The sequence below is a fragment of the Equus quagga genome, chromosome 10 (genome assembly GCF_021613505.1).
Source record: "Equus quagga isolate Etosha38 chromosome 10, UCLA_HA_Equagga_1.0, whole genome shotgun sequence".
NCBI classification, from domain to species: domain Eukaryota; kingdom Metazoa; phylum Chordata; class Mammalia; order Perissodactyla; family Equidae; genus Equus; species Equus quagga.
Window position 1 is genome coordinate 115,908,630 of NC_060276.1, and position 18,777 is coordinate 115,927,406.

Genomic DNA, 18,777 nt, shown 5'->3' on the forward strand with positions numbered 1-18,777 from the left:
TTACTCTGTGCTTTGTAATCCCGTTCTCCTTTTTTTTTCAGGCATGAGGGCCTTCTTGAGGATTTCTTGTAGGGGGGCAGTCTCATGGCTACAAACTCCCTTAGCTTATGTTTGTCTGGGAAAATATTTATTTTTCCATCATATCTGAAGGATATTTTCACTGGATAGAGTATTCTTGGCTGACAGTTTTTGTCCTTCAAAGATTTGAATGTGTCATTCACTTCTCTCCTAGACTTTAAGGTTTCTGCAGAGAAATCCGCTGAGCCTGATAGGGGTTCCTTTGTAGGTTGTTTTCTTCTGTCTTGCTGCCCTTAGTATTCTTTCTTTGTCATTTCACTTTTGTCAGTTTCACTACTATATGCCTTGCAGTAGGTCTTTTTACAATGACATATTTAGGAGATCTGATAGGCTCTTTCACGTGGATTTCCATCTCCTTCCCTAGGTTTGGGAAGTTCTCTGCTATTATTTCTTTGAACAAGCTTTCTGCTCCATTCTCCTTCTCTTCTCCTTCTTGAATACCTATAATTCTTATGTTGCATTTCCTGACTGAGTTGGATATTTCTCGGAAACTTTCTTCATTTCTTTTTAGTCTTAGTTCTCTCTCCTCCTCTATCTTGAGCATTTCAACATATCTATCTTTGATTATGCTGATACGCTCCTCTCTGACGTCCACTCGAGCATTCAGGGAATCCATTTTTTGTTTTATTTCTTCCATTGTGTCTTTCATCTCTAATATTTCTGATTGATTCTTCTTTACAGTTTCAATCTCTTTTGTGAAGTAGCTCCTGAACTCGTTGAATTGTTTCTCTACATTCTCTTTTAACTCATTGAGTTTTTTGATAGCTATTTTGAATTCTTTGTCATTTAGATTACATATTTCTGTGTCCTCTGGATTGATTTCTGGGTTCTTGTCGTTTTCTCTCTGGTCTGGACATCAAATATAATGTTTGATATTGCTAGAGGGAGTGGCTCTGTTTTTTAGCATCCTGGTGTTATTTGGTCACAGTTACCACCTATCACCACTGGGGGGGGCCGTCAAGAGCCATGTATTCTGAGCCCTCTGCCTTCAGTCGAGATCCCAGGCACTGGAGCTGGTGCTGGGTTGGTGGGAGGAGGGGAGCTTTCTCCTGCGTGCTCTTGGGGTTTTCCTCCCTCTGCTCTCATTATCTGCTTTCCTGGGGTGTTGGCCTCTTGAGGTCATCCCCATCTTAGCTTTCACCTTGGTAGGGGCTTTCCTCTAGGCTTCCAGGGCCCTCAGGGATCCTTGATCATCCTGCGAATGAACGTCCCCTCCCCCCTTCCTTCCCTCTCGGTGGCCTCCTGCAGTCCCGGATCGCAGTCTTTAGGGGAAGGAGCGAAGTTTTCTCTTACCCTGTTTCACCTCCTCCCAGGTGGGCTCCAGCCTCTCCGCCCTCCATCATATGTCTCTGTCAGACTCTCTGACGTTTTGTGTCTTGTGTTTGGATGTCCTTTGTTGGAGTATGAATGTCTTTTTCGTTGTATGTTGGAGGGGCGAGATTACTGGTAAAGCTCACTCCACCATGTTGCTGACATCACTCCGGAAAATTTTTTAAAAACATGTTAATATGTAACACCTCTTGGGTGAAAGGGGAAATAGCATATGAAATTCTAGAATTTCTTACAAGTAATTATAATGAAAACTCAACATATCAGTTGGCAGAGAAAAATGTATAGCACCAAATTGGTTCAGCAATATACATTTTTTTTTCTGCTTTATTTCCAAAACCCCCCCTGTACACAGTTGTATATCTTAGTTGCATGTCCTTCTAGTTGCAGGATGTATCAATATACATTTTAACATAAAAATAAACAGACTCAACTCAAACAACCACAAGAAAGGCAACTAAGACACAAGAAAACAGAAAGAAGGATTAATAAAAATCAAAGCTGTATTTCATGAGCTATAAGACAGAAAAACAGTCGAACCAAACAGTAGAACAGTAGAAGTAAAACCAAAAGCTGGTTCTACTTAAAAAAATAAGCCAATCACGAACCTAGTCAAGGAAAAACGAGGGAGAAAACTCAAACAGAAAAAGTCGAAAATGACAGGGGGAAAAGAACCATCAAAACAAAAGAAATTGCCAAACGTTCCTCTGTACAACTCCTCACAAAGAAATGGGAAAACCTAGATAAAAAAGATCATTTTAAAGAAAAATACAACTTGCCCAAACTGAACTCAACAGACAGGTCTAAAAAGATCAATTTCCATAGAAGAAATAGAGAGAGTGGTTTAAAGAGCTCTCCTGTGCAAAAAGCAGGGTCACATCCAGACAGCTTCCCAACAGAAGTCTCCCAAACTCGGCCTCTCTGGGCCAGGAAGAGGAAGAAAGGCCTCGACGCTGGCTTCGTGGAGTACAACACTGACCTCAACTTGGCAAAGACTGCACCCAAAAAATGACAAGGTAGCAATCAAAAATCATCAATAAGATACTAGCAAACTAAATCCAAAGCACACTAATATCTATATATCATGACTAAATGGAGTTTATTTTACAAAACCAAGGGTGATTCTCTATTAGGAAATCCATTAATACAATCAATCATGTTTTTAGAGCTAAGAAGGAAAATCATACAATCATCTGAGTAAATGGAGAAAAGGAATCTGAAAAAACCCAGCATCCATTCATGCTAAAACAACACTCAAGAAAATAGAAACTAAGGATTCGTCCTTAACATCATAAGAGTGTGTGTGTGTTTCACCTCCTAAAGCCAACATTTTGTTTAATGGGGAAACACTAGCTTTTTCACTAAAATCTGAAAAAAAGATATATAGCCTGGTGTGCATGTATACTTATCTTTATTTTCTGTCTTTATGTAGATAAAGCATATCCAAAACATAAATGAGTAAAAGTGTAAAGTGTTTCTGAAAGACAGAAAATTAGTCTTGAAGAAATGGTAATACTTAATATATTCCTGGATAAGAGGATTCAGCATCATAAAGATGTCAGCTGTCTCTAATTCATAAATTCTATGCAATTCCAGCTAGACAAGTTGATTATAAATCATTTGGAAGGACAAGCAACAACAGCCAAGAAAACACTGAAGAAGAAAGGATGGAGGGCCAGCCCTAACAGATAACCAAACCTACCAACAAGCTTCTATAATTAAAGCAGCCTTGTGCAGAAGAAAAGCACACATTTAGACTACCCTGGGCTATCATTTCTTGCCTGCAAAAGTGGCAAAGATTCACAATGTGACAACATTCTATTGGTGACATTGTGGGAAACTGTCGCAGACATTGCTGACGAGAACACACAATGGTATACCCCCTGTGGGAGAGATGTGGTGATACCTGGTCAAACCCCAGAGGCATTTACCCTCTGATCCAGAGAGCCCACTTCTAGGGATCTAGCTCACAGAAGCTCTGGCAAAAATATGAAAAGATGTCTGCAGAAGGCTTTTCATTGCTGAATTATTTTCATAGCAGGAGACTAGAAACAGCAGGAGATGGTTGAATAGACTATGGTACCAGCACGAATGCAGTGTGCAAAGATGGGACGAAATGGAGAAGACCGATACATACCACTTTGGGGGATGTGGGGATCTGGTGAATGTATTTTGCATGTGGGACCAATGTGAGTTTTGGGGAGCCACAGGGCACATGGTAGTCGTTTGAATGGTGGCCCTCCAAAAGGTATGTCCACCTGGAACCTGTGAATATGACCGTATTTGGAAAAAAGAGTCTTTGCAGAGGTAAAGATCTTGAGATGAGATCATCTTGGATTAACCAGTGGGCCCTAAGTCCAATGACATTCGGTGGGTTTTTGGTGAGGAAGATTGGCCCTGAGCTAACATCTGTGTCAGTATTTCCTCTATTTTGTATGTGGGACAGCACCACAGCATGGCTTGACAAGTGGTGTGTAGGTCCGCACCCAGGATCCGAACTGAGAACCCTGGGCCACCAAACTTAACTATGCCACCAGGCCCAGCCGGCCCCCTGACACGTGTTCTTACAAGAGACGGAAGAGGAAAAGACAGAGAGAAACAGCAGAGAGGGTGATGTGAAGATGGGGTAGAGATTGGAGAGATGGTTCTACAAGCCAGGGAATGCCAAGGATTGCAGGCAGCCCCCAGAAGCTGGAAGAGGCAGGAAGAACCCTCCCCTAGAGCCTTGGGAGGGAGCACAGCCCTGCTGGCTCCTTGATTTCAGAGTGCTGGCCTCTAGAACTGCAAGAGAATAAATTTGTTGTTTTAACCCACCACGCTTGGGATCAATTGTTACAGCAGCCAATATAAATGCTGGTGATCTCTGAGATATACTTTTAAGTGAAAAAAGCCAGGTAGAGAAAAGTGTGTTTGGTGTGCTACCATTTATCTGAGAAAGGGGAGTAAATACAAACACAGACGTGTACAAATTTGTGTGTGTATACATATAGTCATGTGTATATATGTGTGCATTCCTGTATATATGCATATATATTTGTGTATACTCTTGTTTACTAATATTAAAAAATAAACAATGCAAGAAAAAAATAGGTATTTCTGAAATGGTTACTTGGAAGGAGACGGAAGGAATAGTAGAAAGGCAACAAGACAAACTAGACTCCTTTGAATACACCTTGTTTTGTATATTTGTCTTTGGAACCATGTCAATATTTTACACAGTTATAAAATAAAATTTAAAATCCAAAGTAAAGTGACACACACATGTACCTATCTGATAGCTTAGCCACACCAAAGGGAAATATGTCAAGTTACTTTAAACCACAGTAATTTGACTACACATTCCCACCGAGATATACCCGAAGGACCAAAATACCTGCGAGAAAAAAATGTGCAACGGTTTTCAGTAATTCTATTATTGCTGGTCGTGTTGGTACCATTATTCTGAAACTGTGGAATGTGTGTGTGATATGGGATAAAGCAAATGAATAATTATGTGATGTTCTATCATCCCTTTATCCTTAAAAAACGAAAATATTGTCTATTTAAAAGGCCTAAAAACAATGAGCAACCCAGTAGCAATGAGTACTCCTAGCACAATGAACCAAGTCTCCCTGAAGAAATGACCATTTCCAGGTCAGAACCATCTGGTCATCTGGGATAGCAGAGAAGCCATCTAAGACTCCAGGGGACATACACAGAGGCCCCAGGAGCCAAGCAGGAGAGGGTGCCCCGGCCAAAGATAGGGGAATTTGAGCAATAAGGATAACGCCAATGGATTAAAGCACACCAAACACAGTTAAATCCATGTGTTAATAGAGACACTGAAAAAGATTTCAAAAACCAAGAACAAACTGGCCACCACTGTACAGAGCTGGGGAAACAAGTCATTATTTTCAAAACTTATCAATAAAGGAAAAAATCAATCATTTATCTTGCTTTTCCCATATAAACTGTGCCACTGGCTAACCAAATAGCTAAGTTTCTCTTTATAGAGGTATTTCAAAGTAAACAATACTAAGTTAAAAATTGATAGAATTAGAATATCATTTTGCAACCCTTAGTGAATTAATAGATCTAGCCATTGATTATCAACAACTGTGACCAATACAAAAAGAAACATGATAAGCCACCTGATGGATGAACATATCTGTGTCTTGCCACCCCCCAACCTCCCCCCCAAAAAAAAGAAAGGGAAAAAAATGACATGGAATCTGATCAGGCTTCTAGATTCAACAGCAGCTTCTTTTCAGTATTTATTCATAGGAAGTAAAGTTCAGAGGAACATGTTAAACTACACCACAGAGATACAATCAGCAAAGTCCAGAACGTGGGAGAGCAGGCGACATGCAACTTTGCTTCTTCGACAAGTTTCAAGGGTGTGTACCGCAGCGGGGATAGATCCTACAAACTGAAAACAGCTACAATGAGATGCTACCTCGCACCTGCTAGGATGGCTATGATCACAATGACATAAGTGTTGGCCAGGACGTGGACAAACTGGAACCCTCATACACTGCTGGCGGGAACGTAAAATAGCGTAGGTGCTTTGGAAAACGGTCTGGCAGTTCCTCTAAAGGTTAAACAGAGAACTGCCACATGACTCAGCAGTTCCACGTTTAGGTACATACGCAAGAGAAATGAAAACACATCCGCACAAAAACTTGAACATGAATGGCCACAGCAGCATTACTCACAAGAGCCAAAAAGTGGAAGCAACCCAAATGTCCATCAGCTGATGAATGGATAAACAAAACGTGGTCTGTCCACACAGTGGGATAGTGCTCAGTAATAAAAAGGAATGAAGAACTGACACACACTACAACGTGGATGAATCTGGAAAACATTATGCGGAGTGAAAGAAGCCAGACGCAAAAGGCCACGTAGTGCATGATTCCGTTCATGTAAAATGTCCAGCACAGGCAAAGCCATAGAGACAGAAAGCAGATTAGTGATAGCCAGGGGCCAGGTGGAGGGGAGAATTGAGGGCAACAAAGGGTAGAGGGTTTCTTTCTGGGGTGACGAAAATGCTCTAAAATTGGTTGTAGTGATATTTGCACAACTCTGAATACATTACACACCAGCGTTACCTCCTTTAAACAGGTGAATTGCATGATATGTGAATTCTCTCTCAAGAAAGCTGTCACCAAAAAAAAACAGAGAGAGGAAAAAATCCCAATAAATGGATATTTGGATTCTGTTCAGTTAAACAAATGGATGACATGAGACAATTAGAAAGGTGAACCCTGGATATTTAATGACATGAAGGAGTTATGAAATGTTAAGATGTGATAAGGATACTGCATATATGTTGATTTTTCACTTTCAGCAATACATCCTGAAATATTTATAGCTGAACCGAGGTGTATGGGATTTGCTTCCAAACTCAGGAGGGGAGACAGGTGGAGGTGCAGCGGGAACAAGACGAGCCACAGCTGATCCATGTTGAAGCTGGGGAGGGTGGGGGCAGGGGGCCTGCATGTGTGTTCATTTGACTATTCTATTTTTTTTTTCTGCTTTTTCTCCCCAAAGTGCCCCCCCCCCCGGTACATAGTTGTGTATTTTTAGTTGTGGGTCCTTCTAGTTGTGGCATGTGGGACGCCACGTCAGCATGGCTTGACGAGCGGTGCCATGTCTGCACCCAGAATCCGAACCGGCGAAATCCTGGGCCACGAAGCAGAGCATGTGAACTTAACTACTCGGCCACGGGGCCGGCCCATTGACTCTTCTATTTTTATGCCTCCATTTTTATGTTGAAAAAATTATATGCATTACATATTTAAGTCTAATTACATTTTTTTAAAAAGAACCACACATTTCCATTCTGTTCTTAAGGCAAGTTAGTTTAATTTTATAGAAGAAATACTTTCAAACAATAAAAATGACAGAGAGAAGAAGTGACAAAAACAGAGATGAATACTGATTATAACTTATTCCCACAACAGAAGCTTACTCATTTGGGCGGTGACAATTCAGTGATCAGATGAAGTGAAGACCAAATTCCCTTTTACTCGGTGCACTGTTCCTAAAGAACCCTGGTGGCAGATTTCGGACCGTCCCTGGACTAAAATTGCTGACAAAAGATGGCAGAGTTTTCTCATCACGAGGCACGGCTACAGACAAATTAAAATGTAGGATGGAAACACCCCTTAAGACGATAGGACTTCACTTTTCTGATGTGTAGGATATTTTCCGGGGGGCGGCAGTCTTAACTAGTCAGAAGCAGCAAAACCAAGTCATGAATGAGAGGCCAATGAGGGTGTTTCGTGTCCTCCTGCCTGCTTGGTGGCCTCTGTCGCTATCCCCGTGCCCTTGCCGGTATGGACGGCGAGCAGCACAGAAGCCATCACCTCTGCCTCCGTAATTTGTCTGGCTTTTCTTTCCTTGCTTACTACAGTCCCGTTCAGGGGCCACAGCAGACACACGCAGGGAGGCAGGAGAAGCAAATTGGAAAGGTGGCAACACAAGCGCTCCTTGGAGCTGCACTGTCCAGGGGCTGCATTTGCTTCTGGTGGGGCAAAGGGACGATTTTTGTAAACCCTGGGGTCGGGGAGCACTCCAAGCAGAAATCTGTATACACTGGGCAGCGAACTCTATTTGCAAACCCTCATTTCAGGCCTTTCTGTGTTGGCACAGTGGGTTCTCCCCACATCGCTACTGAACAGAGGTTGGCAGAAGAGCTGCCTCAAGCCAGCAACCCATTCAGGGAGCATCAGGCGGCAGCTGCTGACAAGCAGCACCAGTCACTGTGTCCAGGGGCCTCTCCCACCTGCTGTGGGCCGTACGCCTGAGACGAGACATGCGCCCTCCGCACAGCCCGGGCCAATGCAGACACTGCTTCCTTGGAGTGTGACGCTGCAACAGCTGTGGCAGAGAGAGGGCCTGCCAGTATCCCCATGGCTCAGCCATGCTGCCTGCCACGGTGCGTTTCCAGCAAGGACCGGTGTTTGTGTGTCTCCACCTCTGTTGTGGGTATGTATACAGAGAAATTACAAAAACAACAGCAAGACTAGAAGCAGAAATACATAGCAAGAGATAACAACAGTGCAAAAGCATAAAGTTTTCAGTCTTACCACCACTGACAAATTCCATTGTCTGTGACAGGTCGCGTGTCAATGAAAGGCTTCTACAAAATTCATTTTGAATAAATGTAAAAGGGAAGGCAGGTTATGCAAGGGGGAGGGTTATGGACTAATGAGAAGAGGGATGCTGATTAAAGGGGGGGAATTTCCAAAGGAGGGGCAGAAAGATCTAGAAGAGCGAGTTGTTTTCTTTTATATTTCGTGTGACCACCTCATTTACTTCTCCAAGGCTTCATAAAGGAGAGTGCATTTCATATATAATAAATACGTATTAGGCAAATATTTATATCATTTGGCATTTTAAAAGAATAATGGTATATTTTTATTACATAAAATTTTTTTTCTCATGAACTACTTCTAAGATTTCTTAATATTGGGTAGACGCCAGTATGGGAGGGGCATTCTGATTTAAATCAAATGCTCTCCTGTAAGTGACTCGCAGGGTAATTCTAGTTACCCACATATGCTTCCTTGGACAATAAAGCGCCTTCAAAGGTTATCATGGCTATGTCGTACTGCTATATCCATCAGCGGACACACTGGTTCGCTGCAAATGCACGTTCCTGGTCCTCTTCCGCCTTCCTTCAGGACAGAGGAGGAGAGCAGGAGTTCCACTGCCACCTTCCCTGTGGGTCATGATCAGATGGCGCGGACTCAAAGGTGGGGCCACCTGTGGTCTGGTGAAGGTGGGCAGTGTGGGCAGTCACCATGGACAGGCTGGTGAAAGCCCAGGAGGCCAGGGGCTCTGTGGCCTGCTTCAGACTCATGGCGAGCACAGCAAGATGCAGGATAAGACAACACAGAAATGAGAGACGCTCAGTGCATGGTCCACACGGGAGGCTGACCTCTGTGATGCACACACAGCACGTGAACTATGACTAAACCACTGCAGATGGTAGCTCAACGGGACTCAAAGAGTGTGAACGTGTACAATATACGTGATAAATGCATGCAGGAGGAACTGATATGAGTGACGAACTTAGCACAGAGTGTTTGCATTTCGGGTGTCAGAAACAAAACCAGCCCCAAAGTTCCATTCTACTGCATGACAAATACTGAAGAAGAAAATTTCAGTCTTAAAATACATCTTAAAGTCAGTATTTTCCTTCAAGGAAAAAAGTACTATAAATAAATTACAATACAGTGAATTTGCCTGAACTCACTTCGTTTCTGTCTTCCAGCCTTTTAGTCAAATAAAACAGCATAAAAACTGTACACTCTTAACATGATAGTTGATCTTTTATAAAATAACCTGTCTTCAGAGATGTCAATTTCACAACAAGGGAAAACCAAGCCCTGTTGCCGTCACTATTATAAAATAGATATGTATAGATAGATGTGTGTTTTTTTTTTTTTACAAAATGTGTATATTAATAGCTTTGCACAAATATTTTAAAGACAAATTTAGCTAGTCTAAGAACTTCATGAAAATAAAACAGGCAGATAAATACTTCATGTGTACAAAGCATGACATCAAACATCGTCGGCGGGCAGAGGAGGTATGCTAATCCTTGGTCTTGTAAAAAATGCTATCTTCTCCCTGGGATTGGAAAGAATGACAGGTTAGAAGCTGATATAAATGCACTGAAACCTGGCAGGGGGCTCTCATATCAATGAAAGCTTTTCTTACTCATAGAACCAATTGAATTTCAATCCCCAACAACACATCTGTTTGTATACAGATTCTCTAAATTTTTTTTTTCTTGGTGAGGCAAGATTGGCCCTGAGTTAACATCTGTTGCCAATCTTCCGTTTTTTTCCCTTGAGGAAGACTGTCACTGAGCTAACATCCGTGGCAATCTTCCTCTATTTTGTATTTGGGATGCTGCCACAGCATGGCTTGACGAGCAGAGTGTAGGTCTGTGCCCAGGATCCGAACCCGTGAACCCTGGGTCACAGAAGCAGAGCATGGGACCTTAACCACTACACCACCAGGCTGGCCCCATAGATTCTCTAAATTTTTTTTTCTGCTTTTTCTCCCCAAATCCCCCCAGTACATAGTTGTATATTTTAGTTGTGGGTCCTTCTAATTGTGGCATGTGAGACACCACCTTAACATGGCCCTATGTGTGGTGTCATGTCCATGCCCAGGATCCGAACTGGTGAAACCCTAGGCTGCTGAAGCGGAGTGTACAAACTTAACCACTCAGCCAGGGGGCCAGCCCCAGATTCTCTAAATTTTAACAGAAGTTATGAAGTCTCACGAGGGCAAGGGTTTGTCTGTCTCCAGTGCCTAGAACAGTGCCCGGTACACAGCAGATGCTCAGTAAATATTTGCTTTATTAATAAATGAATGAAATGTAAACCTATATAAATTAAGGAGTTCTAAATCATAATTGAAGGAAGATGTTATAGTGTTTTATTCTTTTATGATATGGACATGAAAATTCAGGGTATAAAACAATTAAGGCTAAAAGTCAGGCACATATTATTCAGCCATAAAAAGGAATGAAATTCTGACACACACTACAATGTGGAGGAACCTCAAAAACATTACGCTGACTGAAAGAAGCCAGACACAAAAGACCACATACTGATGACTCCACTTAGATGAAATGTCGGGTATCGGCAACGTGGTAGAGACAGAAGGCAGACTGGCGGTTGCCAGGGGCTGGGGGTGGGTGGAATGCAGAGTGACGCTTAATGGGTATGGGGTTTCCTTTTGGGGTGATGGAAATGTTTTGAAAATAGATAGAGGTGGTGGTTGCACAACATTGTGACTGTACTAAATGCCATGGAATTGTTCACTTTAAAATGGCTAATTTTATGCGATGTGAATTTCACCTCAACTTTTTAAAAAGTCAGACAGAAAAGAATATAGATATAACTATGTAATTCTCCTCATATAAGAAGCAAAGCCAGGAAAAACTAATCTATGCTATTCAAATTCCAGATGGTGGTCACTCGGGGGTGGAAAAGCTGAAATTGCACATCATGTTGGATTCTCGCCATGTCGAGTTGGTGACAGTACAGACGTGCACATTTCCCTGTGTGTACAGTACGCTTCAATCAAAAGGTAACTAAAAAGGCAAAGGTGATATGTGTTTGTGTTTGTGTGTGTGTGTGTGTGTGTGTGTGTGTTAAGTCACTGCGTTGTCTACAGCAGAAAACACTTGGAAAGAAGCAGGTTATAAAATAGAGTAGTTAGGTAAATTCTATCTATTAGATGAGACTTTATAGCTAAAAAAGGTAACAGATTATGTGGCAAAACAGGATATTTTAATTAAAAAAAAAGGAAATGCAAAATTGAACCTACATTAAGATTACAAGTTGCACTTTGGGAAAAAACAGTGCCTAGGAAAAAAAGATAGGGCAACGTCAAAATGATAACAGCAGCGGAGATTCTTGTTTTGTTCTCCACTTCCTGTGGTTTTGTTTCAATACTTACTCACATTTTTATAACGATAAGGAATCCTAGTAAAAAGAAAGCAAGCCGGCAGGTGGCTTCCCTCTCTCCCTACCTGAAGGTCTGCACCTGGATGGGCTCTTTGTGGTTCTGCCCGCGCAGCTGGCAGACCCCTTTGGAGGCCTTCTTCAGCATCTTCTCAGCTGCCTGTTCTTGATGGAAGTCAAGTTTGGTCTGTCTTGTCTGGAAAAGCAACATTGGATGAACAAGATGTTTTTACTTCTCATTTTAAAGGAGAATGAACGAAGCCACTCGCAGCTCTGGGGACCCAGCGGGGAGGCCCACTCCATTCACTCCCCCCAGGGAATCTTCAAAGGAGCTTCTCAGGGTGACCAGGGTCATGCCTCACAGACAGGGAACACAGAACATCCCACCACGAAGCGGGCAGTAAGGAATGGGAATGCTGGCAGGAGGGCCCGGGGACCCCTCCTCCAGCCGCCCCCCATGCCCGGCAACTGCAAAGCCTCGAGATGTGTGTTGGTGCCACCACGGACACCAGGCGCCTGGCATGGAGGAAGAAGCCCAGCTCCTTGAGATGAGCACTTGGATCATTTAAATTACAGTTTTATCATCTGAAATGCTTATTCAGAATCCAAGTACAAGTGGAGCAAAGGGCAATGACTGTGACCAGGCAGGCCTGAGAAGCCAAAGGGACCCTGAAGCAGGGCCCGGGCCTCTTACCTGCCTCTCTGCTTCCTTCAGCAGACTCCGGAATCGCTCATCCCGCAGCACCCAGTGAGGGAGGTCGGTCTGGCCTCGGAGCTGGGCGTCCTCTAACCGCTGCCTCAGTTCTCGAAGAGTGCAGATCTCCTCGTTCAGCTGCCTCTGCCGCGTTCGTGACGCCTGGAGATCCAGCTCCAGGTCCAGGGAGGTGCGGGCCATGAGCTCGGCCACGGAGGACCTACAGGACTGCAGGAGACAGCAGCTGTGAGCACACACTAACTAGGCATACGGTGCCATTTGGCCAGCCAGCTTAGGCCTTCTAGAAGGTTCTTCCACAATTAATGGAAGACAGGTGAAGCACAGTTATTGGAGAGGTGTTTCTCTACACATGGCCCAACGTTGAAAAAAAAAAAACATAGATTGGAACTAGATTAATTTAAAACTCCAGTTCAATATCAAGTTAGTGACAGAAAATTGTTTTAATGACAACCTATGTATGGAGAAATAGACCCCTCTCATACGGGACTGGCGGCATCAAAAATGGGCATAATCTTCTGAAGTACTATTTGACAATACATATCGAAAGCCAAAAAATGTGCATTTTCTTTGGTTCTGAAATTTCATTTTGACTTGCATTTGAAAGGCACAACTGATGATGTGCAAAAGTGATCCAATTAAGATTTATAACAGAAAAAAACCTAAGTATATACCGAGAGGAAACTGACTAAATAAATTACAAGGCCAGCATAAAATGCAGCCATTGTAAAAAGCTGAAAATATATTGGCATGGAAAATCTTAAATGACCCACTGTATAAGGGGGAAAAAGCATGTCATCAACTATATGAGTGATTTTTGTTTAAAAAATTATACCTCCACACCCATTCACGTGCACACAAACACACGCAGGCTCCCTATATAAGCCTCAAGTAAGCAAATCTGCTGTGGTAAGAAAAGTCTTAAGATGAGAAAAGAATTTGCACGTGGAGTTGGGAGCAGTACTTCCCACTCAAAGGCAGACAACCAAGGGAAGGGCAGTTACTGCAACAAAATCACAAACCCATCAGCACATCAGTGCGTTCAGTGGGCTGAATAACTCTATCCTTTTTACACACACATAACACTATTTTGCACATACACAGAATTTAAATGCAAATATATGATGTGACTTAGATACGCATTCATTGAGAAGCACTGCTGAATGCACAGCAGAGCTCAGTGGTTCTCAGCCACGGGTGACGGCCCCCCAGGGGACAGCTGGCAACGTCTGGAGACATTTGTGGCTGTCACAACTCGGGGGAGAGGGTACTACTGGCAACTAGTGGGTCAAGGCCAGGCACGCAGCTCAACCTGCTCCAGTGCACCGTCCATAACGTCAACGGTGTTGCTACTGAGAAACACTTCTGCAGCTGTATTACGTCTTTTCTTATCATTCTCAGTTGGCAGCTACTCTCAATACAACTGCCGCATGGAAATCGGGGATCTTTTACCTTTAAAAGAATCCTTTCTTGGAAAAGACTAGGAACCACTAGCTTACAAACTAAAAGCAGCAAAACTTTGTAAATTGGTGTGACGTGGAAAAAACACGTGGTGGGTAAAGGAAATGAAAACCTAGAACGGTCCTATATAGAAGAACTCTACGTTGACAAACAAATCTTCTGAACTATACATATTCCTGTCGGAAAAGAAAACAAATCTCTCACGCAGAATGGTCGATTGCTTATTATTACGTATTTTATTAATTTATTATATTTTTAAATGTAAAGATCCATGAATTATCTTAGATCATGACATTATCTTAGGAAATTAAGAAATATTTGTAACATTTGACATTATATATGCTTTTAAAATTCATACCTAACAAGGAAATAAATATATTACCTTCTAACTAATATTGCCTAAAATATTACCTTTTAAGGGTTATAAAAACAACTCCCAGGGTAAGTATGCGCTGCATATTAGTTTATGTGGCACCCACCTGCTTATAGCGAAGGGTTCGTCTTTCCAAAGTATTTCGGACAAATGGGGACTTCCGGGGCAGTGTTGAACTGTCACTGTCACTGCGATAAAGCTGCACCAAAAAGAATGATGTTCAGAAGCACGTTCTCAGAAAGGCAGTGTTCATTCCCCCTGTGTCCCCTGGACTGGCTCACTGCCTTCTCCTTACAGGTACTCAAACACCCTGAGGACTTTCAGGGCTTTGACCCCAAGACTTCCTGTTTCAGTTAAAACACAAGAGCTTCAAGTAAACCAACAGACAAACAAAAACAAAACCAACCAACCAACCCACCCCACACCCTCCTTCAAGTCCATCAACCAAACCATGTGACGTTCCCAAGCTAACCGAGTCAACACAATCCCTGTCAATACCAACTGCGACCTGATAATACGTGTGACGCTCAGGAAAGCCACCACTGTCCTCGGCAATTTTTCACTTGTTAGCAATCATTCTCATTTGCTCTATTTCTGGCTTGGCAGGAGGTGGGAAAAAATGGCTTTCCAAAAACAGGGACTCGTTCCTGGCAGCAGGACAAGCCAGTACCACTGACACCCACTCTGCTGGGCAGGGGAAAAGGTCTGCTTTTAAAAACAAAAAGAAATAATGCGTTCTTCATGACATTTGGTGCGGGTTCTCACTTCAGGATCAACGTGTATCTGTGTGAAAGCCAAACTCCTTGCCTTCGTGGCCTTACTTTCCATGCCAATTGACCTGAAATACTTCGGAAATACCATGGCACAGCAGTTTACATGCTCCCCTGATCACTATCAACACATGTACAAAGAGGCCTCTAAAAGCGTCGCCAGTAAACGCATGCTTTTATGCAGGGCACAGAACACAGCACAGCAGCTGGACCCCCTTGTCTGGGGAAGTGAAGGACTTCCTCCTTTACCATCCTATCCTTCTATTCACTAAGCAGCCTTGAGTCTGCTCCGCGGTGGTTTGGTAAGAGTCTAGAATAAGGAAGGGATGTGAGGACAGCCCTGGATCTAGCACCTCGAGGTGTTCAGTTAAGCATCGGCCACACAGGGTTGCAGCCTGATGGGGTGGGAGTGCCTGGGCCTGACCCTGTGCTACCCAGGGCAGCCTTGACTGGGATTAAAGGATTAACTTTGCCCCAAGAAAGGTTTGGTCCTTGCCCAGCTCCTGGGAAGTGACCTGTAAGCTCCCGGAATGTCCTAAGTGTCTTTGTTTACCTGGGGACCTTGGGCCAGGCCACATGGTCTCTGCTAATGATGTGATTTACGGTGGGGGCCCCGGGCCATCAGCTTGACCTCTGGAGGGGCCGGAGACTAAGGTGAGCCATGCAGGCAATGAGCTATACAGTTCTCAACATTAGAATCATCTGGAAGCATCCCAAAACTCTGATGTCCAGGCCCACTCATGACCAGTGATGAATCTTAGGGGTGGAACCCAGGCACCAGCATTTTGTGAAGCTCCCCAATGTGATTTGACTGCAAGGTGTGGCCAAGATTGAGAACCACGCAGCATCTTCTGCCATCACCCTCGGGGTGCGAAATTACATGTCGGGGAGTCAGAACCCACTGCCTCAGCACCTCGAGTCTTCAAGGCTGCTTTCTTCCCTGGGACCACTGACAGAGCTACACTTCAGGACTTCTAACCAACCACTCAGTGACCCGACTTCTCACTCTCAACCCAATTCAGGATATTCCCTGTTCCAACTTGTTATTCCTTAGCCTGATGTAGAACTGATCCACTCAGCTTCCCGAGCACAAGTTGCTGCACACACAGGCAGACCTGAGAGATATTGCACGTTCGGTGCCAGACCACCACAATAAAGTGATTGCACGAGTTTTTTGGTTTCCCAGTGCATGTAAAAGTTATGTTTACACTATACCGTAGTCTATTAAGTATGCAATAGCATTATGCCTAAAAAAGCAAAGTACATACAGTAATTAAAAAATAATTGATTACTAAAAAACGCTAACCATCATCTGAGCCTAGAGTGAGTCATAATCTTTTTGCTGGTGGGGGGTCTTATAAAAAATACAGTATCTGCGAAGCACAATAAAACGAGGTATGCCTGTAGAACACTGAAGATCTGGGGAGAAATAGCTTAGAATCCTGAGTAAATCCAGAGTCAGACATGCACGGGGTGAGGGGGGAGATGAAACCACACCGATTTCATATCCACACGTGCATAACACTCATTTCTTGTATTATTTATGGAAACACATACGTCTTTTGGTATAAATAGTAAAAAATAGAACACAACAAAGGGGAAAAAAAAGAAAACACTCCAGACGGGTGGCAAAGGAATTCCAACTTACTCTGCAAACATACTGGCTTCGTGCTCCGGGTGAGAAAGTCTGCGACCGGACAATTGTGCTGCTCCGAACGAATGGCGACCCGCGGGCCCTCCGGCTTGGCCTCTCCTTCGGAAGACTTGCTACTTCTTCTGGGAAGAGATCTTCTGTGTTGGTTTCCTTATCAACCTAGATAGTAGTTCATTATTACCATGACTTTTTCTAGAACATAAGCAATAAACTTCATGTGAACCGTCCTTGCCTTCTCCTCCTGGAGTTCTAAGTGGCATTTCACACTTAACATGTCCAAAACTGAATTTCTGATGTTTCCTCCCCTACACGCACGCCTCCACCTCTTACAAGGATCTCTATTCTCCATTTGTTTACATGAAAAACATTTTCCTGTCATCCTGGATTCTGCTCTCTTTCCCACTCCCCATATCTTGTCCAAGATCAAATCCTGCTGGCTCCATGGTGGAGATGAAGCATGTTTTGACCACCTGTCGCCAGCCCTCCATCTGGTTAACATCATCGCATACCCGATTAGTGCAGTAGGCTTCTCCCTAGTCTCCTCAGTTCCACACCTCCTTCCCCCTTTAATGTCTTCTCAACACAGCAACCAGGCAGATCCTGGTAAAACTGAAGTTAGACCTGGCAACCCCACTTCTAGGCATATACCCAAGAGAATTGAAAACAGGTGTTCAGACAAATACGTGCACACCAACGTTCACAGCAGCATTATTCCAACAGCCAAAAGGTGGAAACAGCCCACATGTCCATGTACAGATGGAAGAATAATAAAAATGTGGCACACCAATGCAAGGGAATACTCCTTAGCCATGAAATGGAGTGAAGAACTGACACACACTACAACGTGGATGAACCTTGGAAACATCATGCTGAATGAAAGAAGCCAGTCACAAAAGGCCACGTACTGTTTGATTCCATTTACACGAAACATCCGAAATAGGCAAAGCCATAGAGAGAGAAAGCAGACCGGTGGCTGCAGGGGCTCGGGGAGAGGGGATGGGGAGTGACTGCTCGGGGTGAGGGTTTTACTCTGCGGTGACAGGAACGTGCAGGAACTAGACAGAGGTGGTGGCTGTACAACACTGTGAACGCACTAAACGCCCCTCAACTGTTCACTCTGAAATGGCTCGTTTCACTTTATGTGAATTTCATGGCAAAAAATTATTTTAGAAAAAAAAATCAACAAAAAGCCTTTAAGTCAGATCATGTCATCCCTGGGCTCAAAACCATCCACCAGTTTCCCAAGCATTTCAGAGAAAATCAAAAGTCCTGAATGGGCCTTACATGACTAGCTCCTTCACTCTTTCTGTCCTCAGCTCTCACTCCCCCACCCATGCCGCTCTCGACATGGTTCTCTTGCCAGCCGCCCACCCCCGGCCTCCACTTGCAGCTCCGGGAATGCTCGCTCGTCCCAGGCTGTGCAAGGCCCCCAAGCCTTTTTCCTTACGGCTTCTACTCAAAAATCGCCTTCTTGGTGAGGCTTCCATGACCTCTCTCTCCTCTTTATTGTAAAAAAAAAAACACATAACAGGGGCCGACCCTGTGGCCGAGTGGTTAAGTTTGTGCATTCCGCTTCAGTGGCCCAGGGTTTCACCAGTTCGGATCCTGGGTGCAGACATGGCACAGCTCATCAGGCCACGCTGAGGCGGCATCCCACACAGTAGAAATAGAAGGACCTACAACTACAATATACAACTATGTACTGGGGAGCTCCAGGGAGAAGAAGAAGAGAAAAAAGAAGACTGGCAACAGATGTTAGCTCAGGGCCAATCTTTTTTTTTTTTAATTTTTATTGAGTTAATGATAGGTTACAATCTTGTGAAATTTCAGTTGTACATTAATGTTTGTCATTCGTGTTGTAGGTGCACCACTTCACCCTTTGTGCCCACCCCCCACCCCACCTTTCCCCTGGTAGCCACTAATCTGTT

The 18,777-nt window shown here is 43.6% G+C and overlaps 1 protein-coding gene across 1 annotated transcript in view; it reads right to left on the reverse strand.

Moving 5' to 3' along the window:
- Positions 1-7,226: 7,226 nt before the first annotated feature.
- WWC3 (WWC family member 3) overlaps positions 7,227-18,777 on the reverse strand; it is a gene marked incomplete at its 5' end in the record, with an annotated part of 117,181 nt that continues 105,630 nt past the window's right edge. Inside the window, 5 exons of the mRNA XM_046672906.1 lie at positions 7,227-10,026; positions 11,948-12,075; positions 12,574-12,801; positions 14,532-14,624; positions 16,844-17,008. Coding sequence (XP_046528862.1) covers positions 9,960-10,026; positions 11,948-12,075; positions 12,574-12,801; positions 14,532-14,624; positions 16,844-17,008 — 681 coding nt within the window. The remainder of the gene's footprint in view (positions 10,027-11,947; positions 12,076-12,573; positions 12,802-14,531; positions 14,625-16,843; positions 17,009-18,777) is intronic.